The sequence below is a fragment of the Lagenorhynchus albirostris genome, chromosome 16, assembly GCF_949774975.1.
Source record: "Lagenorhynchus albirostris chromosome 16, mLagAlb1.1, whole genome shotgun sequence".
In the NCBI taxonomy this organism is placed as follows: domain Eukaryota; kingdom Metazoa; phylum Chordata; class Mammalia; order Artiodactyla; family Delphinidae; genus Lagenorhynchus; species Lagenorhynchus albirostris.
In genome coordinates this window covers 50,100,955-50,125,082 of record NC_083110.1, presented here as the reverse complement: position 1 = coordinate 50,125,082, position 24,128 = coordinate 50,100,955, and the positions used below count along the sequence as shown (strand labels likewise).

The window sequence follows — 24,128 nt, the reverse complement described above, 5'->3', positions numbered from 1 at the left end:
TGTCTATAGGTCATTTTGAATATTAACAAAATGAATTTGAAATTTTGTTTTGCAATTGTTCTGCATTTGATTTTAATTTTTATTTTGTCTTCATGTAAACCCTTTTTTAAGTCAGTGTGAGCCAATGCAAGTCCACTGGATTATAACGTTTAGTGAAACTGGCATTTTTGCTGTCATAATGACCCTTGTTATTGAACATTATTGTAAATGAGACAAATACAATTCATGCCTCAGTTTTTACTTCAAAAGAAAAGTTATTAACATCTTGAAATAAATCCTTTAAGGCTTACATTTATGCATATTTTATGGCTAATGTTCAACAGTTACTGGTCAACTGGTTATTCATCCCTATGATGACAATATCGAAGTTGTATGATACCCAGCACAGGGTTCTCAGCATTTCTTCTGCCTTGGCATACACTCTCATGGGTAACAGAGGCTCCCTAGAACACTAATGCGGGGGGGTGTTTATGTATCTAAGGGTCCCACACCCACTCCTGCCATCATCACCCACAGAACCATGGCTGTAGTTAAAAAAAAAAAAAAAAAAGTGTCCTGGCTTAGGAACTGAGAGATCTGAGTTTATACTCCTAGCTCTTCTCCCAGCCATGATGTGACCTTGGGCAAGTTACTTAACCTTTTGAGGCTTGATTTTATTGTCCCAGAGTAATAAGAACACTAGCCTAACAATCTTAAGGTTTATTACACAGATAAACAATGAAGGTGAAGAAGTGCTCTGGAAAGTTATTAGGCTGTACAGATGTTGATTTGTATCATTGCTGAACTTGGCCTATTTAAACTGTGCTGTTGGTTCCTAACCATATGTCCAAGACTAATAGTTGATTCGCTCTCTTTTTTTTTTTTTGTCTTTTAAAGTGCCTACTCAGTTTCACTCAGAATCTTTAATATAAGGATAATGAAATAGTTGAAGTTGACACTAAAAAAAATAAAAAGAAAATTTAACATAAGTGCCCATCTGTCAACATGCAAGTTGGATGTTAGTCAAGACATGTATGTAGAGACTCAAGTTTCCTTTAAAGGTGTAAACACCTGGATGCATTTCTATTTAAAGGATTGAAGGTGTTTCTCTCTTTAGTCTAGAAAGAGGTGTTTTTACCATTACCTTCTCTGATAATGAAACGATTTTGAACCTGAAATTGAGTAAAAGGTTAGGATTAAATTTTACTTATATTCTTTTGAACAGTGTTTCTGTGAAAAACTGGAACAGTTTAAAGTATTTAAGTACAATAAGGGCAAAAGAGGGCACCTGTACTCATTCTGTCTGTTTTAATGGTATTTTTGGAAGTGATGCCAAGCGAACACTTAAGATGTGAAAGCTCTGCTAAATCCAGTTTTCTTTATAACTCGTCTAGGTCACTTACATATGAAAGATTTTTGTAGTGTGAAAAATGAGATCATTAGAAAATGGGTAATCTTTTTAAAACATGGCCATTTTTCTGCTCTTTTGTCTACTCTCCATGGTCCTGAGAAAATTTGTAAGGGTAGAATCGGTTGAGTCTCCCTTAATCTAAAAAAAACCATATGATTTGATTTATGTGAACTATTTCTTTATAAAAGTCTCAGGGATCCCTCCCACAGCTATTGTTTAGCACACCTATTGTTCTAGTAGAAAGGATATTAGACTAGAATCAGCCAATCTTGGGTTTAGTCTTAACTATACCTACTAATTGTGTAGCTTGAAGAAAGGATGTGTGTATGTGTGTTAAAGTGGTTTTGAAAACTATAAAGTACTCTGTCAATACGCAGTGACACACAACACATTAATTTACATGAAATCATAAATGACTAATATTTGAGCTCTTCTGGAAGATGTTTATTAGACAGTCTAATTGGAATTTCACATTATAAAAGGAGTTAAATATTTCAGGCAAGATAGGGGTAATGTTGGTTGGTTATTTGGGTTTGTGAAACAGGAGGAGGAACTCTCAGTAGGCAGGTCTGCCCTGCCCAGGAATCTGTCCCTAAAATTAGTTCCCCAAATCATCATTTCCTACATTGTTCTCCATGAAACATGAATCCCTTGGGATTTTATTATTTATTTTATAAAAGAAAATCTTTTTCTGAGTCAAATGAGTTTAGAAATGCTTTCTTGAAGAAAGTTAAATAGGCTAGTTTATTCTAGGACTTCTTAGAAGCTTTTATATACTAATCTCATTGTGAACATCCAAGAAGGAAACAATATGCAATTTTTCACAAATTTTTTGGTCATGGAACTCTTCTAAAATGTACCATCTCTTGGGAATAGTGTTCCAGGGAACCCAGTTGAGTAATTAGTGTTTTCAGCTTCTTTTCTTCTTTCATGCTCAAAATCAAAAGTTTAGTAAGCAGTTGATTGTTTTTCCCTTCCTCGGTCCTTTTTCCAAGTTTGTCCCGCCCACCATATAATCTCTCTCTTTTTTTTGTTGTTTTCTTATTGTGGTGAAAAAAACACATGAGATCTACCCTCTTAACAAATTAAGTGTACAGTACAGTATTGTTAACCGTAAGTCCAATGTTATACTGCAGGTCGCTAGAACTTTTTCATCTTGCGTAATCGAAACTTTATACCCTTTGAACAGCAACTCCCCACTTCCCCCTGCCTCCAGCCCCTGGCAATCACCATTCTACTTTCTATGAGTTTGACTACTTTAGATTCCTCATATAGAATCATGTGGTGATTGTCCTCTTGTGAATGGCTTATTTCATTTAGCATAATGTCCTTAAAGTTCATTCATGTTGTCACATGTGACAGGATTTCCTTCCTTATTACTTCTCGATAATATACTGTTTTATGTATATACTATGTTTTCTTTGTCCATTCATCTGTCAGTGGGCATTTAAGTTGCTCCCACACATTGGTTATTGTGAATAGTGCTGCAGTGAGCATAATAGTGCAAATATCTCTTCAAGATCCTGCTTTCAGTTCTTTTGACTACCCAGAAGTGGAAGTGTTGGACATGAGTCTTCTATCTACAAAGGGTTGGGGTGGGGTAGCTGCATATTCAGAATGCTGGGAAGGGCACTGAAAGCGTGGTTGCTATTCTCTTTAGTATTTGTAGTCCTTCATCTCTTGATTTCTTGAGATTATCTATTGTATCTTTCTAACATCAGTCTCTATATAAGAAGGGAAAATAGTTTTGAAATCAATATACCATTGGGAAATAATGTTCTCTTGACTCTATTTTAGCTTAGTGTAGAAGACCTGAGAGTCTGACTTTGTTAGCTAATTTGGAGCTTTCTGATACTTTTATTTAAGGAACATTGTGATAGTTAAGCCATAGCACATCGTATTTGCTTTGAATAGCACTTTTTAGAATAACCCATTTTTTATTTAGTGAGATGTTATCCACTGCACCTTTCTTTGCAAGCACTTCAAGTACTTCACACATTTAATCTTTTTTTCTCTCTTCACTAAAACATGCTGGGCCCGAATTTTAGCTGAAGATTATCAAAGGCTTTATATTTTTAGCCTACATGAAGATTAATATGAACTAGTAACCATACTAACAGAAGTGCTGATAATACTACTCTTTGTCCCTGGCCACAGCTAGAATATATGAGATGACTCAATAGCAAAAGAAGTGAGGGTTCTGACGACCTGTTCCCAGACTATTTCTGCTCCTAGCCTTAGTCTGGGACTCCGACAACCCAGCCTTTAACTTGCTGCTGTTACTGGCCCTGGCCTTGAGCTGGCTTGAAAGTTTCCCAGCTGTAGCTATAGCTATGTTTGGTTTGACCCTTCGAGAGGAAGCAACACCCAGAAGTGAGTTCAGATATTTTCTGAATACCACATGGGCTTATTTTGAAGCCCTGGGAGTCTCAGAGTCTTTGACTAGAAATAGCTTTTAAAATAGAGTTTGGGTCATCTTAAGAAAGAGAGAAAAATATTCCTCTTCTCTGAATGGCATGGGACCTTTTTGTCTTGTCTCTCCTTCCTGGTCTTGACCCCTCATCTCTTCTGTCCTTTGCTCTCTTTTTATGTCTTCTCCTGTGGAATTGTGATAATTTTTAATATGAAAACTCTTTAGAGTGATTAAGTGTTCTTCTTTCCTTCTCATATTTGAGTTTAGGTGCTGGTTATGAGATTATTAATGGGAAAAAGACAACCACAGTTTTTTAAAGTAGTTATCTCAGTAGGATATTCAAGTTCTTTGACCCCAGAAGGCAGGGGTATCAGTCAGTTAGCAATTTCTTGGTGAGTGCTTATTTTTACTTGGAAGAGCTGGTCCAAACCTCTAATATAGTAGAGGAAGCTGTGGCCTGCAAGGTTATGATGTAGCCAGTTAAATGGATAGAGCCAGAGGGCTCTGCACGTCTGCATCCTGGGGGGTTGGGGAGTGATGATGCCATGGCAGTCATGCATTTTATAGGTTTTAAATGACTTTCTTACCCATTGTTCTCTATATGATATACTCTTCTACTACTAGAAATTGATTTGGGGCTGATTTATACCCTCACCTCCAGCCCCACTCCCAAGCAGCATGGAAGGAAACGAGATTAGAGAGTGAATGTATGGAGTATGCAGGATTCTGTCAGCTGGACCTTCTTCGTTTCATGAAAAAGTAATCTTAAGACCAAACAGAGCACTCACAGATCTCTCTCTGTTCTATAGACATATAGCAAAGGTGTCAACATTAGCACACATAAGTACGTTTCCTTGTGGGAAAGGCATAAGAGTGATTTTAAAACCTTTCTTCCCCTAGCACTTGAAAATATGAAAAATGGTCAATCCCATCCTTTGAAAGGTAAAAAGAAAATAAAATTCAACCATTTTCGCTGTGTTTATTTTAATCTACCCCAGATTTCTTCTAAAATTAATAACTGCGAATTTGCTATAACTGGAAGGTTCTGGGTAACTTTGTTGCTAAGGAAAAGCTATTTTCACGTTGCTGCTTTAATTTCCTAGGCATCTGTCATCTGCTTTCTAAACAGCAGGATTCCAGCTCATAGTTGAAAAACTAAAAATTTATGTTTAAACATTCTTAGTATTGCCTGCCGGTGGAGGACTTGCTTTCGCAACTGTAAAGACACCGTGTTTAGTGGGAATGGTAATGAGGTTACTGTGGATTTTAGGCCTGGATAGATGTACTCTGTGACACATGCCAAGAAGATTAGGAATACGTTATGTTTAAAGCTTTGAGTACACCAAACAGATTGGTCTTTCCAGGAAGCATGTTGCTCCAGATGATAAGAAATGGCCTACCTGACGTCTGGGCAGGCCTTTCCAGACAGTTATCCCTGTTAAATTATACCTCTTCACTTGGCCTCTTTCTCCAGTTTGTCCACTCTGACTCCATTATCTGAAATCATTGCTGCTACTCATCTTCCAGCCACCTGTAAACATGCCTTGGGCTGGCTGGGTATCTGACAGACTTAATTCGTTTTTTTTCCTGTCACCAAAGGGCAGACTGCAGCAGGGACCAGCTGTTCTTAATAATGACCTTTAGCACATAATTCAAGCTGAGCCTGACCTTGGCTAATGCCTCCTTTCTCATTTCTACAACCTTTCAGGTCCAAGGAGAGAGAACTCTGGACCTGTGAATAGTTTATGGTCTCCCTAGGTATCACCTCTGTGCCACTAAGAGCTGTTAGTCATTGCTTTATTTACTTTAGGAGGTCATTATGTTGACCAATATCAAAATGACTGCCAAGCAAAATATTTTCCCTAGCTTGTTAGAAACACAACAATGTCAACATTGAGATTAGTTTATTAAAGTATTGCTTTTTCTTCGCCTATATCATTCTACCTATATTATTCCCTTTTTCCTCTTTTTATAGCCACTTATCCAGCATTCCCCATCAGTCTTCCTTATCTTTAATAGTTATCCCTCATCAATAAGTTACACATGTTCTCAGCATCCTTGGATATGATCACCTCCATCCATTCACCTATGGTCACCATTAGGTGTGTAGTATGAATTCAAGCGTTTCTCTCTGTAGGAAGTTCTCATCTCCTGGTCCTGTAAATCTCTTTGAACCAGAAGGTCAGCTTGGTGATTTGATTGGCTCTGTGAAGGGCTCTAGCATTTGAACTTTAATGGTCATGTAGATCACTAATGTGATCCCAATAGGTTGGTGTCTCCAAAGTGCTGTAGCTTAATGATACTCCAGGTGTTTTAGGTGGTTAACAGAGAAGCCTCTTTTTATTTTATGTTATTTTATTTTAAATTTTATTTTTATTTTATTTGGGGGTATAGTTGATTTACAGTGTTAGTTTCAGGTGTACAGCAAAGTGATTCAGTTATACATACACATATATCTATTCTTTTTCTGTTTTTATTTTAATAATTATGTGTATTGGGAAAAATAGAATTAATCTGGATAGTTAGGTAAAACATCAAGTAATAGTACAGATGGCATTAGGATATGGCAAAAACTACAAATGGTGGGGAATGCCTTTAAGAAACTCTCAAATAGACCATAAATTATTTTAGGGAAGAACTATGTCTTGTTCTCCATTGTATTTCAGTTTTTAATACAGTGGCATACAAGGAAGAGGCACTCCATAAATATCCATCAAATGAATGAATCCATTTGAGCCAAAATAATCACCCTTCTTTAGCATAAGGACCACCTGACTACCAGTGTCCTTCATAGTCTAATGCTCAAAAAACCCAAACTCCCTGATAGCTTCACAGAAGGGCTTTGAAAGGCAACATTTGAGGTGAGGGTTGCAGGGGGCATGACTTTCTTCTGTTTGGTTGGTGGTGAGGTAACAGGGTGGTGTTTCAGGAATCTTAATCATCAACCTTCTGATTCCAGCCAGTCAGGGGTCTGTATGCTTATGGTCAGCATGTAGTCACCATCCTCCACCTGGGTGAGGGTCTTAGTTCCTGCAGAACAACTCAAAGATATGTGTCAGATTGTTATGTATTTCCCTTGAGGAGGAACTAGGACTGTGTTTTATCACCGAACTGTTGTTTCTTGACTATTTTTCCTTTGTTTCTGTATTTCTTCACTCCCCTAATTAGTAACTGCTTGAGTCTGCTCTTTGGAACTTAGGAAAAGCCCAGGAAACTAAAGCCTTTTTCTACAAACAAGAAATGGGGGACCCAAGGTGGGGGTTGTATCCAGGAGGGCCCCACACCATCGTGCTCCTTTTCAATCCCCTCCCCTTTTAAAAATGTATTTATTTATTTTTAATAAATTTATTTATTTTTGTCTGCATTGGGGCTTTGTTGCTGGCCGCAGGCTTCTCATTGTGGTGGCTTCTCTTGTTGCGGAGCACCAGCTCTAGGTATGTGGGCTTCAGTAGTTGTGGCACGTGGGCTCAGTAGTTGTGGCTCGTGGGCTTAGTTGCTCCACGGCATGTGGGATGTTCCCAGACAAGGGATCGAGCCCACGTCCCCTGCGTTGGCAGGCAGATTCTTAACCACTGTGCCACCAGGGAAGTCCCTGTTCACTTTAAAATGGTTAATTCTTTATGACTTTAACCTCAATTTAAAAAATTAATTTAAGCTCTCAAAAAAAACTGAGGGACAAAATCCCCCACATAAACACAATGCCACTTTTACACCTAAACAAAAGTGACATTAAAAATATATATATATATATATATTACTGGAAAGTGCCCTTTGTGCTAGGCTTGAATCTCCTTAAGTACTCTTTTCACATGTGTATATATTACAAAGGGCTATTGTCTTTCTCCTCTGGCAGCTTTCTTTTGCTGTATGTAAAAGACCAATCCTCTCTCTCACTGCTGGATCCCCTTTTCTGAGCTTTTTGGGACTCAGATCTGGTTGCTGGAGCACCCTGAGTATAGGCATCTACCTGGTGGTAGAAGCAAAGCAGTCCTCAGCTCATGGACCGAAGGTGGAAAAGCTGGCTGCTCCTAGTTCCCCACAAACCCTGCCTCTACCAGTAGTCCTCCCACCTCAGGGCAGAGGGGACTTAGTCCACCACTTCGCTCCTTCTTGGCCTTCAAGTACAGGGAGTTCAGGCCAGGTTATATACACTTTCATGAGCCTACAGCTCCCTCCCCCCAGGAGCCCACAATCTCTGCAGATCACATTCTTCCCCAGATCTATTCTGTCCTCAAGTTGCTTGAAGATAAGGAGAGATGCTGACCAAGGCAGAACTATAGATAGGAAATGCCAGAGGAGCAAAGTGGAGTATTAAGTTCAAAGGAGAAAGGAATAGTTCCCTGTGGGACTGAAAGGCTGGGCCTATAGTTAATTTTCGACAAGGTTGGTGAGACCATTCAATGGGTAAAGAATAGTCTCTTCAACAAATGGTCCTGGGGCAACTGGATATCCACATGCTAAAGAATGAAGTTGGACCCCTGTTTCACACTATATACAAAATTAACTTGAAATCAGTTAACCTAACTATAGGAGTTAAAACCATAAAATTCTTAGAAGAAAACATAGGGGCAAGTCTTTTTCTTTTTTCTTTTTTTAATAAATTTATTTATTTTTGGCCGCGTTGGGTCTTCATTGCTGCACGTGGGCTTTCTCTAGTTGTGGCTAGTGGGGGCTACTCTTCGTTGCGGTGTGTGTGCTTCTCATTGCAGTGGCTTCTCTTGTTGTGGAGCATAAATCCTAGAGCACGTGGGCTTCAGTAGTTGTGGCATGCGGGCTCAGTAGTTGTGGCGCATAGGCTCAGTAGTTGTGGCGCATGGGCTTAGTTGTTCCGCGGCATGTGGGATCTTCCCGGACCAGGGCTTGAACCCGTGTCCCCTGCATTAGCAGGCGGATTCTTAACCACTGCACCACCAGGGAAGTCCAGGGAGTGAATCTTCTTGACCTTGAATTTGGCAGTGGATTCTTAGCTATGACATCAAAAGGAAGAACGGCAAAAGAAAAAAATAGATAAATTGGACTTGCTCAAAATTAAAAACTTTTGTGCATCAAAGAACATTTTCAAGAAAGTGAAACACAACCTACAAAATAAGAGAAAATATTTGCAAATCATATATCTGATAAAAGTCTAGTATCTAGCATACATAAAGAAGTCTTACAACTCAACAACAGAAAACAATCCAATTTTTAAAATGGGCAAAGGGCTTGAATAGACCTTTCTCCAAAGAAGGTATACAAATGCCAACAAGTATATGAAAAGATGCTCAATGTTGTCAGTAGGGAATTGCAAATCAGAACCACAATGAGACATCTTTTCGTACCTATTGGGATGACTATAATCGCAGAAATGGAGAACAAGTGTTGGTGAGTATATGGAAAAATTGAAACCCTTTTACATTGCTGGTGGGAATGCAAAATGGTACAGCCGCTGTGGAAAACAATTTGGCAGTTCCTCAGAAAGTTAATTATAGAATTGTCATCCCAGCAAGTCTACTCCTAGGTATGTAGTGAGAAGAATTGAAAACAAATATTCAAACAAACATATGTACATACATGTTCATAGCTGCACTATTCACAATGGCCAAAAGGTAGAAATAACCCAAATGTCCATTAATGAATGAATACATAAACAAAATACCATATATATACATGCATATACATACACAAACAATGGAATACTGTTCAGTCATACAAAGGAATCAAATATTGCCATATGCGACATGGATGAACCCCAAAACATTATGATAAGTGAAAGAAGCCAGACACAAAAGGTCACAATTATGTGACTACATTTATGTAAAATATCCAGAATAGGTAAATGCATAGAGACAGAAAGCAGATAGGTTGTTGCCAGGGGCTGGGGAGGGAGAGGAGGTAGGGAAAACTGCTTAGTGGCTACAGGGTTTCCTTTTGGGGTGAAGAAAATGTTTTGGAACTAAATAGAGGTAGTGGTTGTACAACATTGTGAATATATTCAACGCCACTGAATTGTTCACTTTAAGATTGTTAATTTTATGCTAAGAAGGAAAGAGAAAAGAAAGACGGGGCCTTACCGGGTACAGGAAATTGTTGGGTGGGCTGAGTATGTAGGGTGGGAAGAAAGTGCGGGTAAGTTAGAGACCAGGTCGAGTTTGAGTTGGGGACTAGATGGGAGGGAGATTGGGGCAAATCCTGAAGGCTCTGGCTTACATTTGAGTCGCAGGGGACAGAGAGTAAGTACCCCATTATACTGAGGCAGCTGGGCTTACTCCTGAAGGTAGGGGAGAGCCTGAAGGGCTTTTGACCAGGCAAGAAACATTGAGAAGGCAGATGATTGAAACATCTACCTGGACATAGGAGAATTGACCCAGGGAAGGCCTGGAGCTTGGTGGCCAGTGCAGAGGCCATCAGTATTGGCCAGGTGTGGATGCACGTTGTGGTGGCCTGGACTAGAGAGGAAGCAGGGGGAGTGATAACTACACTTAATGAGGGCATCTGATGTGCCAGGCACTGTTCTGTGTGCTTTATGTGATTTAACTCATTTGCTCCTCATAGGAACCCTATAAAGTACGAACTGTTCTTTTCCCCCAGTGTACAGATGAGGAAACAGAGGCTCAGAGTACCTGAGAAATTTGCCTAAGGTTGCACAGCTAGTAATGTGGCTGGGATTTGAACCTAGGCAGATGACCCGAGAGCCACTACAGTTTTAATTATGATGCAGAGATGAATGTGAGATTTCTTTTTTTTTTTGTTTTTGAAGCCCACTCTCTAACCTGTTAGATCGAGGAGGGAAAAATAGGAGGAAGGCAACTAGAGCCACAGAGCAAAGACATTTTCCCCCTTGGGTAACCAAGGGCTGGGACAGGTCATCTCCAGTGGGTCTTCCAAGCAGAGACAGAACTCCAGAGGAGGCCGGCGAAGGGGCCTTCAGAAGGGAAGGTCCAGGAATGCCAGAGCCCAATCCCAGGCATTCCCTGTGTCCCTGCTCACCCCACGCTGTCCCCCATCAGCCCCTCGGTACCCTGCCCCGTGCCCTGCTGGAACCTCCGGGCTGCGTCCAGAGGCAGCCCAAACTGGTCAGGCAGTTGGCTCATGTCAAAAAAAATGTGGGTCCCCATCTCCATAGCCCCAGCGGCCACAGTGCTTGCTCTTCCCCAGAACAGCTCTAGAGGTCAGCGTGGGAAGGAGCCTGATCACAGAGACTTGCCACCTTCCTGCTAATTTCTAACATTTGGGATGAAAACATTAATGATAGTCCGTTTCTGAGGTTCTTGGAAGCGGACATGAGGGAAAACTGTGGTAACTTTTGTTCTTCCTTGCTTCTGGTTTTCCTCTAACATAGCCTGCAGGGCTGTGATGAAAAGTTCTCTATTGAAGCTTCCAGTCTTGGAGGGAGATTAAGGCAATAAAATCTAAAAAATAAAAAAGCCTCAATTATTAGAGTAGCTTCTTAACATCCCCCTAGTCCCCCTTTCCCTGCCATCCATTGTGAACAGTACTGGGAGGTTAGTCTTTTGAAAGCCTTGTGCTTAAACCATTGAAGCCCAGAGCCTCACGGTCACCCTTCAGCCAGGCTTGCCAGCCTCAGTGGGACTTGCCCTTTGGCCCAGCTCCTGCCAAACTTCCCCAAGTACGTGCTCTGCCTTTGCCTACTTTTGGGCTTTGTCCTCGCTGGTTCCTCTCCCTGAAATGCTGTTCGTGCATAGCCGGGTGCTTCCAGCCTTCAGAATTCAGCTCATGTGCATTTAACCTGTGCTGCCTCTCTTAATCCTCACCAGCACCCTTTGAGGTAGACCCTGCTATGCCCATCATATAGATATCCAGATACGTGTGTGTGTCCGTGTATCACCGTTACACCCAGTTTACAGATCCACATATAGAGCAAACAGAAGCACAGAGAGAGGTTACTGCCATCACACAACTAGTAAGTAATAAGTCAAGGAGCAGATCCCATACTCTCAGCCACTGTCTGATACCAGCTGAGTTCAACACCGAGTCTGACTGGGACATATTAAGCTCCATTATAAACTCTTAAGAGGAAGAAATGTGAGGAAGCTTTGCTAAAATCTTTTTTCCTGTCTTTCCTCTTTGGGTCCAGGTGGAAGTGAAGCCATATGTGCTGGATGATCAGATGTGTGATGAGTGCCAGGGCACACGCTGTGGTGGGAAGTTTGCCCCATTCTTCTGTGCCAACGTCACCTGTCTGCAGTATTACTGCGAATACTGCTGGGCGAGCATACATTCCCGCGCCGGGCGGGAGTTCCACAAACCGCTGGTGAAGGAGGGAGGTGACCGCCCTCGCCATGTCCCGTTCCGTTGGAGCTGAGCCCAGGGTATACCCAGCCACAAGTACTGGAGTAGATAACAAGGAGGGAAAAGAGAGGGCACTGCCTCAGGGCTTACAGTGTTCTGGAAATCTGTGCATTTGTTCTCGATTTTTAAAGAAGAAATGGGTCTTTTTATTATTATTATTATTTACAGTCATATTACTGAACTCAGTGTCCAGTATAATGCAGAATTGCAGAGTGTATAACGGTACTGATTTGCACTTTGATTCACACCTTTGTCTGCTTGGTACCTTAATTTCTTACACCTGATTTGTCACTCGTAGACTGCCATTCTCATCAGCGGCCATCAGGTTGATGTCTGTGATTTTTTTGTTTGTTGTTGTTGTATTGTTATTGTTTTGATCGTTTTTGAACTGGAGCATGCACTTATTTTCAGAAACTTAGAGAATCGCCCCTAGGAGAAGACTTACCAAAGGTAATACTCGTGAGTAGGTGGCAGATGTAGCAAAAACTTCACAACAATTCAGCAATCATTAGCTGGGGTCATTTAGAGTAAGGAAAACCCTTAATGAAAATAAGCCTTTAGTTGCTCTCTATTTTGACATGTAAGGATACCTCATAAGCTGAATCTTTATTTTTCCTTCATGTTTAATTTTTGTTTTGCTGAGGATTTTGGTTAGATCTTTTAGTGTTATGTAAATTTATGCTGCAATAGCTTTTGCTGCTATTAAAGTGGTATTATTAATACCATAATACTCTATTCAGGCTAAGGTATCAATTACAAAAAACCCAACAACATACTTTTGTGATTTAGGGATAGAATCAGCTGCCGAAAGGAGATCAGAATAGACTTGAGAAAGCTTCAACGGAAGGTCACTATTTCTGACTGCATGTTTACTTAATCAGGTTGCTGCATGCAATAAATTTTATATCTGATGTCTAGTATAAAACCTTCCCACAATGCACAAATTAAGAATCTATATAAGCTATAAAATACTGACTTTTTTAAAAAAAGATTTTTTTCATTCAAAGAAATGGTAATTGACTGGAGGAAGGCATGCCTCAATAAATGGAATGCTTCTGAAATTAGGAACAGCCCATAACAGAATGACCTATATTACAACCAATATAAAACCTAGGTGTAGGATATTCTTAAAGCAAATTTGTGGATGGTAGATGAAGTACTTTGCGGTGCTCTGTTATATATTGTGCAATTTATTTTATATAGTAAAGTGATTATGTCTAACTGTGATCAAACTTAACTGTTAAAAGCCTCTGTGTCAGACATTAACGAACTTGACAGTTCATAACTGGTATATTATTAACTAACACATGAGCTCTTAGTTACAATCTCCTAGTGCTTGCACCATTTTACATAGCTTCAGACCTTGTCCAGAAAACCAAAGAGCTCATCTTAGCTTACAAACACTAGGAATATATACAGTATATAGAGATAAGTTGTCAATTGACAAACTAGGCACATTTTAAGAAAGTTGCGTGATCGTGATGCTAAAGAAATGTCTGTACAAAATAAGATGGCCTGGGCAGGGTTGGTTGTCTGGGTGAGAAATTAACTACTTAATTCCCTGGATTTATCCTGTAAAGCTTGAATAGAATTCAGACCTGCTAGTACTACCATGGACATTTTTTTAGCATTCACTCTTGGGCTGCAGATAGTAATATATAAACACACACAATGATTATGAGACTATGTAAATCTTTTTTTAAATCTTCTTCCTATGTTTTGGAATTATGGGGACAATCTGACTGGATATGACACTGCAGAATAGATTTAAGTCGCTGTGTTTTATGTGCTGTGATGTCCTTGTACTGTCTTAAGTTAATATCGCTTGGTTTTGTTTTGTTTTGTTTCTCCAGTGTTGAGTTGCAATTAACAGCTCTCAAACTATAGTTTGTTTTCAAAAAGGAAAAAACAAAATAGTTTTTTACTGGGTTAAAAATGCTTATTAGAACTCTCCCCCTTTGAGGTTACCTCCGGGCTTTTTGGTAATAACTGCTTTTTTCCAGCCCAGCTGTGGTTTTCTGTTTGTTTTTTTCTATGTTTGTGGTTTTTTTCATCTGTACAAGAAATTTTGTTATGCACTACTACTTTTTGTATTCTAGACAGTTTTCAAAAGTTGGCTGAAGATTTTTTTGTTTGTTTGTTTTTAAGGAAAAAGGCATGCTTTCTGACTGACATGATCTTTTGCAATACCTCAATTTTGAAATATAGGAAAGAAAATGATATTTTCTAAGTAAGTTTATTCAGAAAAATATATATTAATTTAATTCTGCAAGAAAAATGATTTAACAGATGGGTAACTTTATTTTTTTCATGCTTATTTGTGTTTTTTGAAAATGAAGAAGTTAGAGCTTTATAACTATAATATTAAAGATCATATCTAACCTACAGAAATCTACCTAATTATGTGAAAGAAGCAAAACTTTTTGAAGAAGCACCCCTCTTTCATGTACTAAAATAATACTGAGATTCAAAAAAAAAAAGCTGGAATATTGTACAGCATAAAGCTGAAGTGAAGGTGAAAAAGCATTGTCATAAAGAATAGGTTTCAAAAAATAAACTCCATTTGGTGCTGAAAGTTGTGAATAGGTGGTGGAAACTACTTTCCCTTAATTTGTATATTTATAATCAAGCGTTGATTGTGCACGACTGACCAGGATTGTGAAAGAGTTCTTCTGTTTGTATTTTTTTAAAGAGAACTTTTTTAGTTTATTAAATTATAACATGTTCCCTTTTGTTTTGTAAATAAATGTGCCCCCAAGTTGTTAATGTTATATTAAAAGAGAGGGTCCTTCAAAAAAAATTATTTTTTAAAACACAGAGGTGTTCTGACCTGCAACTTGATGGGAAGCCCCCGGGTATCACAGGTCCTGTTGTGGCCTTTCCTTGATGTGACACTTGAACTAGTCGATTTTTTGAAGGCTATAACCTAACCTCGACTATTTGTTGTTATGTGCAATACTGTTTGTACTGTTTGTATAAAAAATAGAAAAAAAAAAGAAAAGAAAAAAGGCATAAATCTTTATTGCAGATTTATTTTCATTGCAAACTTTAGACATTGTGATTCACTGAAATCATTTTTCTACTGTCAAATATGTACCTTTTCTTCATGCTGGTATTTTTTCAATAGTAATGTAGCCTTTGTACTGAGACAAATTTTCATTGTTATTTTTAGAAAGATTTTTTGCTAAGAAAAAAATTAAACATATTTACATATTTTTCATTTTATTTCGTATTTTCTTTAAGGAGTGCTTTCTCAATCATTAATAGAGTTGTTTCTGGGAGGGACTTTCATATCTGGTCAATGTCATAATATTATTTTGTATTTTTACTTGGAATAAATTAATTTTATGATGCTAATTCTTTAAAAGTTTATTTTTTTCATTTTCAGTTATTTTTGAAGCTAAAACCTTTGTAATATTGTTACTAAAGTGTCTAGTTTTTTGAAATGCAAAGCTTTATGTATTAACTTGCTGATGTGGTTTACAATAGTGTGACAACGATGAAAATGGTTGGTTATGTAAAGTGATTGGAAAATGTAATGGATAATTGGGTAATAAAATGACAGAATGAGCAGAACATGTGAGATTTTGACAAGCCTTTTCCTTTATTACAGTGGTTTAGTGTAAGACTAGGGATGTCACAGTACAGTTCTCTAGGGATGTCACAGTGGATTTATACAACACCAGGTGCAGCCAACTCTGTGGCCCTGATGATGAAGTCACCCCTTACTGAGATACCACCAAGTTGAGAACCTGGCCGGGTTGACAGAGTGTTTTATTGCTTTTCCCCTCTAACTCTTCATTCTGTCGTGTGTGTGTGTGTGTGTGTGTGTGTGTGTGTGTGAATCTGCCACCGACTGCTGTCCACATGTGAGTGGGTACCTTTCGCCAGGCCGAATCTTTGCCCTGCATTTACAGTGGTGACGTCTGAGAGTGAAAGGAGGTCTCTGAGAGGACCAGCCCTCTGGGAGGTTAGACTTGGACCGCAGTGTCTCGCCCGAGTGACCTCCCCGAGCACACGGGTGGCCTGGCAAGGCGGCACGCTCCGAGGTCACCACTGTAAATGGACAGTCTCAGACTTCGTCTTACTCCACCCCCAGCCTGCTCCCTGGTATGGTGCCCCTTGTTTGTCCCTTATTGTGGCAACACATCTGGCCACTCCGAGCATGATCTGTCTGCCCTCCTGCTTCTTTTCCAACACCCAAACTCACCTTGAAGCTGTGCTGTTAAGGCAGCGTGTCATTGTCATGGCACCTAAAATTAAACAAAAATCATACAACTGCAAAACTGGTGTTGCGTAAACAGAACATCCAATGACTCGCTCTAGACAGATGGTGTGTTTCTCCCAGTCCTTGATGGCCTTTTCCAGGCCTCCTGCCACGGAGGCAAGGTTATCAATGACTCAGAGAAACACGTGTCCAGAGTTGGCTCTTGGGTATGCTCTATGTATTCAGTTTTGTAAATAATATATAGATTAGATCAAGTTGTGATGTAAAATTTTAACTCAAATTGGATATTACTGGTTGGAATTTTACATTAACTACAAATAAGTGATTAGGAACAGAAGAAAAGAAATTGGAAAATTTTTGCTTAGTGGTATAAAGATTATGCTTAGATTTCTGCCTATATCTTGTGTTTTATAGCTTGTTAGTGAGGCATGGGCTAATGCAGAATGTACTGCATTTATGCAATTAGCAAATAACTGCTAGTTTTCATTTTATCTATTATATTAGCAACAAAATGGCATTTAACTGGGTAAAGCTCCTACCTAAATATTTGAGTATTGTGACATCTCTACTTGCAAGGTTTGAGTGAAAGATTAGTCACAGATTAGTGAAAAAAAGTTATCTTTTTGTTAAAACTGGCTTATTTGTATGGATTGTTGCTTTTTCACCAGTTTGTGTGGTATGTCAGCTAACATTTTCTGTTGGTTTTTTTTTATAATAACCAAACTTCTCTATCTCAGCTGCAATAGTGTTCCATTTTACCAGAGTATTTTATAATTAATGCTGTTGACTTTATACCCCAAAATGGGTCAAGAAATGGATATGTGATTTGGGGATGTTTAAATTTGTATGACAATGAAGTTAATCACAACAAGTAGAAAACCTGGGTGCTAATACAGGACAACTTCTGCTCTTTTTCTTTTATGGATATAGTTCCGTTGGGGTATAAAGTATTAGGTATTTGTATTTTTGCTGTCAAAATAATGGACATAACTTTTAGAGTGTTCACAGCTAAGATCTCTGTATTTGTTTTTCAACTAACAACTAATTTTAAATGTATTGTATCTTTTATTACCTGTTCTCTTAGATTGTTTTTGCTAGTAACCCTTACTCAGCTTCCGCCTTTGGGGCTTGGACTGATATTGCTTGTGTGGAACTGCAGTACTGTGACTAACCATGGAGCTCAATGCAGCTATTGCTTACAACTGCTTAAACTTTGTAGTTTGGACTTCTTTTTTTTTTTCTGTAATAACAACTTATTAAATCTAGTTGTATGAAGTACTGACACTTGTCATCCTTTGCACTTGCCAAGGAGTATCTTGGAGTACATGGATTGCGTCTGGGAATATTTGTACACTCCAGCTTGCTTGATCAGCTTTTGGGCGGAGGGGGGACAAACTCCTTTAAGCAGGTTAAATACAGCAACATTCACCTTTTTTCTGACACGAATGACACTCGTTTAAAAAAAAGAACACGAGGGTATTTAAAACAGGAAGGTGTTTGTTGACACAATGTGTGTATGCAGGATTTTAAGGTGCACGTGGGCATGCCAGCACTTGCCACATGAAACCAATTTTCAAAATTAAAACCGAGAAAGTCAACGAAAACGTTAAGTACGCCCCCTTTCGTTTTATTTTTTACGCTAGGCTCTCTGGGATCCTCTCGGAAAATGGGTCCTTTTACAATCCCGTAGCGATTTTGGAGTGCTAGAAGCTCTCTTGTAAGCACTAACTTCAATCCTTGTAGAAAACGGACCACAAGCGGCCGCACCCAAGAATCCCCTGGCAGCTTTCATAACATGCAGGTGTCAGCGTCCCAACCCCGAGCCGTAATTCCGTGGTGTGGGAGCGGGGTCTGGCGCAGGTGTTTTCCACTCGGGGGCTCCAGCGTCGCCCAAGAGTCCGCTGGCGCCCGAGGGGGCGGGGCCGGCGCCGAGTAGCGCTCCGCCCCTCGGGGTCCCGACTCCGCCCTCCGGCCGCTCGGCTTTGCAGGGGAGCTGGCGGGGCTGCGCGGGGCGGCTGGGCTCCCTGCCGGGCTTTCGCGGCCCCCCTCCTGCCTGGCGCGCCTTCCCGCCGCTGGTCCCCAAGTCCGGCCCCCGTCTGCCCTGCCCCAGGTGGCCCCGGCGCGTGGCCGCGGCCCACAGGTAAGCTATCCCGCGACCGGTGCGCGCGCGCCCACCCCGCCGCCTCCCGGGCTTCGGGCGCGGCCGCTGCAGCACCAGCCTCCCGAGATGCCATCGGGGTCCGGAGGCCTGAAGCTCGCGCGGGAGGCCCGGGGTTCAGCGCAGCCGTGTCACCGGACGGCATCGACCATTTGGAGCTCTGTGTCTATGCCTCGTGCAAAATGGGGAGAGGAATACTATGTTTCAGGTCCCTTTTACGTTTGATTTTCTAAAACTGCATCATGCACCAAGCAACAAATGGAACCCTGTTTTCAGAATGCTGGTCTGACTTGGGCCCCACGTTTGTCTCCTGGCAAAAGCGTTCTGGGATCCTAACTCGGAGGGGGAGTAGGTAAATGAGTGGTGCCGCGGTGACGAGCAGCTTGTTATTTCTAGGGAGTAAAAGCCGGGAGGCCTGGCGTTCCTGGGGCGTGAGGTTGGAAGCGGCGGTTCTGAAGCAGCCCCCTTGCTGGACGCTAAGCCCTCGCTGTGAGGGGATGTGCAGGACAGACCCTGACGGCTGAGAAGGCTGGGGTTAGGTCTAAGGTACCCGCTTTACAGAAAGAAAACTCATTACCCACAAACACTGATGAACACAGCTTAAAAATTGTAGTTGGGTGGTTTTTCACAAGACCCATGGCACATGGGTCACTTGGACACTTAAATTGGAAGACTTAAAGTCATGTATTTTAACTAGAACGGTTGTACTAGATAGGTTAATGATTGCTAATGAGATGAGAAGAGTCCAAAATTGAGTCCTATTGCTATTCAAAGGCCTGTTGGGAAGAAAAACTTTGCTCTAATTTAGGCTCAGTGATTTAGAAGCCTGTGAGTTAACTGGCAAAAGACAGATTAACAGGAGCTTATTCATATGCACATGAATCCAGCAAAAGAAGTGGCCCCTCCATAATTAGAGGTAGGTGTCTATAACCTAATTTAATAGGGGAAAGGAAGGGGTGAGAAAGGAGCTTCTATGGGAAGATCAAATGGTTTCTTTTTTTTTAGATCAATTTTCCAATGCAATTTTTTTAATTAGCAAATTTTTAAAAATTAAAGTATAGTTGATTTACATTATTCATTTCAGGTGTACAACATAGTGATTCAGTATTTTTATAGATTTAGGAAAGACGGTGGGTTTTTAGGGGAACAAATGGGAGATAAGAAAGTTTCTGATAATGTTTGTTTATGCAGGTGTGAGCGTTTTCTGTGTTCTTTTGGCCAGTGAAACTCCCCAGGAGAGGGCGTTCATTGATTGATTACAGCCTCGCTCTCAGAAGCTTCTGCCTTTAGTCAGATAAGGGAAGCTTTGAAAAAGCTTCTTTTGCATCTATTGAATTTCCAATGTCTTCAGTTTAAAATCATCTTAATATCAACTTTGGAGGTCTGAGGGGTCCCCACAGATAAATGGCTGGAATGACTCTATCACTGGAACAGATAACTGAAAGTTATCTGTATTCTGTCCCATTACGGAATATTATGGAGGGAACAAATTCTTTGGTCATTGTTTGTGTTTAGTTAAAGGACTTGTCTGTAACTCCATGTACATTCACCTCAATATTTAATTCTGGCCCTGTAAGGGTCAGCCCAAGTCATGGAGTTTTCTTCTTTGCTGTTACTGGTCAAATCTTTGGTTAAGATGGTTTGAGCTGAACTGTTAAGTATAAGGGAAACATTCCAACTTGTCACCTTCAGTGCAGGCCTGAGCCAAGTGAGACTCTTTTTTTTGTAAACGGAAGAAAGACTCCCCGGGCAAGTTCTAGCCCCTAAGGTGGGGAGTTGTCTTGCGTGCCTGGTCTCTCCTTTCAAAAGGGTCCTTCTGCTCGATTTCATTACTCATTATTAAAAACAAACAAAAAAACGCAGTTCCAATACATACCCATAAGAAGGACTAAAATTTAGAAGACGGGAAATACTGAGTATCAGGAAGAATCTAGATAAGTGCTGATAGAGGTGTCAGGCGGTGCAACCATACTAGAAAACTGTTTACAAGGGCTGAGTGTGTATATCCTATGATTCCGCCTTTCCACTCATAGGCAGAAGCCCAACAGATGTGTAGCATGTTCCCAAAAGATACTACAAGAAGGATCACAGCAGCATATAGCCCCAATCTGGAAGCTATCCAAATGCCCTCCACCATTAGAATGGATACATTGTAGTGTATCCACAAATGGGACACTGTATAGCAATAAGAGTGAAGATCTACAAGTATATGCCACATTACGGAAGGCCATCACAAACTTAATGTTGATCAAAATCGCCAGAGTACATAAGGTATGATTCCATTTGTATAAACAGGGAAGGAGTAACTGAAAGGGGGCATGGAGGCGGCTGCTGGGCTGCGGGTAACTCTTGATCTGGGTGTTGCATACAAGGTGTGTGCGGTTTGTGTAAATTCACTGAGCCATACACTGAGGTCTGTGCACTTTTCTATGTTTTAATGGAGCATTAAAACAAACAAAAAAAAGGGGGCTCTGTGAAAGGTAAAAGCTGATGCTTGCCACAAATGCAGTTCTTTCCAGGCAGCCGCCATGCAATTCACTCTTATTCCTGAACCAGACCTCTTTTCTGGCTGTCCCTGCTAGCAGGCGCCCATCCAAACTGGCCTGCTTTCCCAATCACCCAAACCTCAGTCTCCCTGCTCCCCGTCTTCCCTGCTCCCGTGTCTAGGCTCCGTTCCACTCTTCCTTAAGCTTACCAACATCCAGGAGGATTTGTTTTGTTTTCGTCAATTTAGGAGGAGGGGTGGAATCGAGAAACAGTTTGAAAACCCTCCATCCACTAGTCTCTGCAGTTGATGGTAAAGCATCAAACATTGAAAGCCAGTTAATCTCACATGTGCATGTGCTAACTGGCTTATGTGATGTCTTGTTTAACATTTAACAAGATCTGTTGGCCCCCGCTTCCACATTTATAGCCTGATTGACTTTTTAACATTATACCTTTTTTATTTTTAGATAACGTGTAGATGCAGATACTGTTGTAAGAAATAAGACAGATTCCATGTATTCTTTACCCAGTTCCCCCTAATATCTTGCAAAATTGTGTTAAATATTACACCCAGAATACTGACATTGATACAGACAAAATGAAAAGTATTTCCGTCACCATAAGAACACCCGCTACCCTCCCTTTCCCACCTCCCTAGAGCCATGGCAACGATGACTAATTTGTTCTCCAGTTCTATAACTTTCTCATTTCAAGAATGGAATATAGGGACTGCCCTGGCGGTCCAGTGGTTAAGATTCCACGCTTCCACTGCAGGGGGAACGGGTTCAGTCCCTGGTCAGGGAACTAAGATCACATATCCCGCATGCTCCGCAACCGGAAAAAAGAAGAATGGAAACATACAGTGTGTAACCTTTTGGGATTGGCTTTTTTCTTTTTATTTTATAAACTTATTTATTTGTTTATTTTTGGCTGTGTTGGGTCTCCATTGCTGTGCGTGGGCTTTCTCTAGTTGTGGCGAGTGGGGGCTACTCTTCGTTGCAGTGCGTGGGCTTCTCATTGTGGCGGCTTCTCCTGTTGCAGAGCACGGGCTCTAGTTGCACGGGCTTCAGTAGTTGTGGCTCACGGGCTCTAGAGCGCAGGCTCTGTAGTTGTGGGGCACGGGCTTAGTTGCTCTGCAGCATGTGGGATCTTCCCAGACCAGGGATCGTACCCATGTCCCCTGCATTGGCAGGCGGATTCTTAACCACTGTCCCACCAGGGAAGTCGAGGATTGGCTTTTTTCAATCATTATAATTCTCTAGAGATTCATCTTGGTTGTTTATCAATACTTTGTGTTTTTTTTTTTTTTCTTTTTTTTGCGGTACGCGGGCCTCTTACTGTTGTGGCCTCTCCCGTTGCGGAGCACAGGCTCCGGACACGCAGGCTCAGCGGCCATGGCTCACGGGCCCAGCCGCTCCGCGGCACGTGGGATCTTCCCGGACCGGGGCACGAACCTGTGTCCCCTGCATCGGCAGGCAGACTTGCAACCACTGCGCCACCAGGGAAGCCCAATAGTTTGTTCCTTTTGATTACCAAGTATTACTCCATGGCATGGATGCACCATGGTTTGTTTAGCCACTTGTTCGTAGGACATCTGGATTGTTTCTAGCTTGGCACTATTAGAAATAAAGCTGCTATAAACATTTGTGTACAGGTTTTTGTGTGAACATGTCTTCGTTTTCTCTGGGATAAATGCCCAGGAGTGCAATTGCAGGGTCGTATGATAGTTTCACGTTTAGTTTTTGAAGAAACTGCCGAAATGTTTTCTAGAGTCCGGTATACCTTTTTACATATTAACCAAAATGTATGCATGATCCAGTTTCTCTGTGTCCTCTCGGGCATTTGGTTTTGTCACTGCTTTTCAGCTTACCCACTCTGATAGGTGTGCAGTCATATCCCACTGTGGTTTTAATTTGCATTTCTCTAATGGCTAATAATGTCGAACATTTTATCATGTTCATGTTTGTCATCTCTATACCCTCTTCAGTGAAATGTCGCTATTGTTGCCCATTTTCTAATTGGTTTGGATTTTGGATTTTTTTTTTATCGTGTGGCTCTTTTTTATTCACTTTATTTGATCAAATAGTACAGAGTTCCCATGCACCCCCGTCAGTCCTCTCCCCTCAAGTTCACCCTATTAACGCCTTGCATTAGGGTGGTACATTTGTTACAGTTGATAGCTAATATTGATAAATTATTAACTAAAGTCCACAGTTTAAATTAGGGTTTACTCTTTTTTTAATTTATTTTTTATTGAAGTATAGTTGAACTACAGTGCTGTGTTAATTACTGCTGTACAGCAAAGAGACTCAGTTATACATATACACACACACGCACACACACACACACACACACACATTCTTTTTCATATTCTTTTCCATTATGGTTTATCACAGGATATTGAATATAGTTCTCTGTGCTATGCAGTAGGACCTTGTTGTTTATCCATTCCATATATATAGAGTTTACTCTTTATGTTGTACATTTCCATGGGTTTTGACAAATGCATCATGTATCCACCATTATAGTATCATACAGAGTAGTTTCACTGCCCTAAAATTCCCATGTGCTCCCCCTTCCCCCTTGCAATCACTCTTCTTTTTACTCTCTTTATAGTTTGAGCCTTTTGCAAAATGTCATAGTTGGAATCATACATTATGTAGACTTTTCAGACTGGCTTCTTTCACTTAGTAATATGCATTTAAGATTCCTCCAAGTCTTCTCATGGCTTCACAGCTCATTTCTCTTTAGTGCTGAATAATATTCCATTGTCTGGAAGTACCATAGTTTACTTATTCATTCACCTACTAAAGAACGTCTTGGTTGCTTCCTGTTTCTGGCAATTATGAATAAGGCTGCTATAAACGTCCATGTGCAGGTTTTTGCGTGGACATAAGTATTCAACTCATTTGGGTAAACATCTGTGAGCACGATTGCTGGATCATATGGTAAACATATGTTTAGCTTTGTAAGAGACTGCCAAGCTGTCTTCCAAAGCAACTGTACAATTTTGCTTTTCGTGTGCTTATTTGCCGTCTGTATTATTGTTGGTGAGAAGTCTGTTGAGTTCTTTAGCCTATTTTTTACATTGGATTGACGGCTTTCTTATTGTTGAGTTTTAAGAATTTTTTGTATACATTGGGTACAAGTCCTTTATATGTTT

The 24,128-nt window shown here is 40.6% G+C and overlaps 1 protein-coding gene across 3 annotated transcripts in view; it reads left to right on the top strand.

Moving 5' to 3' along the window:
- Nucleotides 1–17,565, top strand: part of CPEB3 (cytoplasmic polyadenylation element binding protein 3) — a 178,426-nt gene extending 160,861 nt beyond the window's left edge. For all 3 annotated transcript variants that reach the window (XM_060126201.1, XM_060126202.1, XM_060126200.1), the window contains exon 10: nucleotides 11,878–17,565. In XM_060126201.1, coding sequence (XP_059982184.1) covers nucleotides 11,878–12,105 — 228 coding nt within the window. In that variant the 3' untranslated portion in view covers nucleotides 12,106–17,565. The remainder of the gene's footprint in view (nucleotides 1–11,877) is intronic.
- The last annotated feature ends 6,563 nt before the right edge of the window (nucleotides 17,566–24,128 follow it).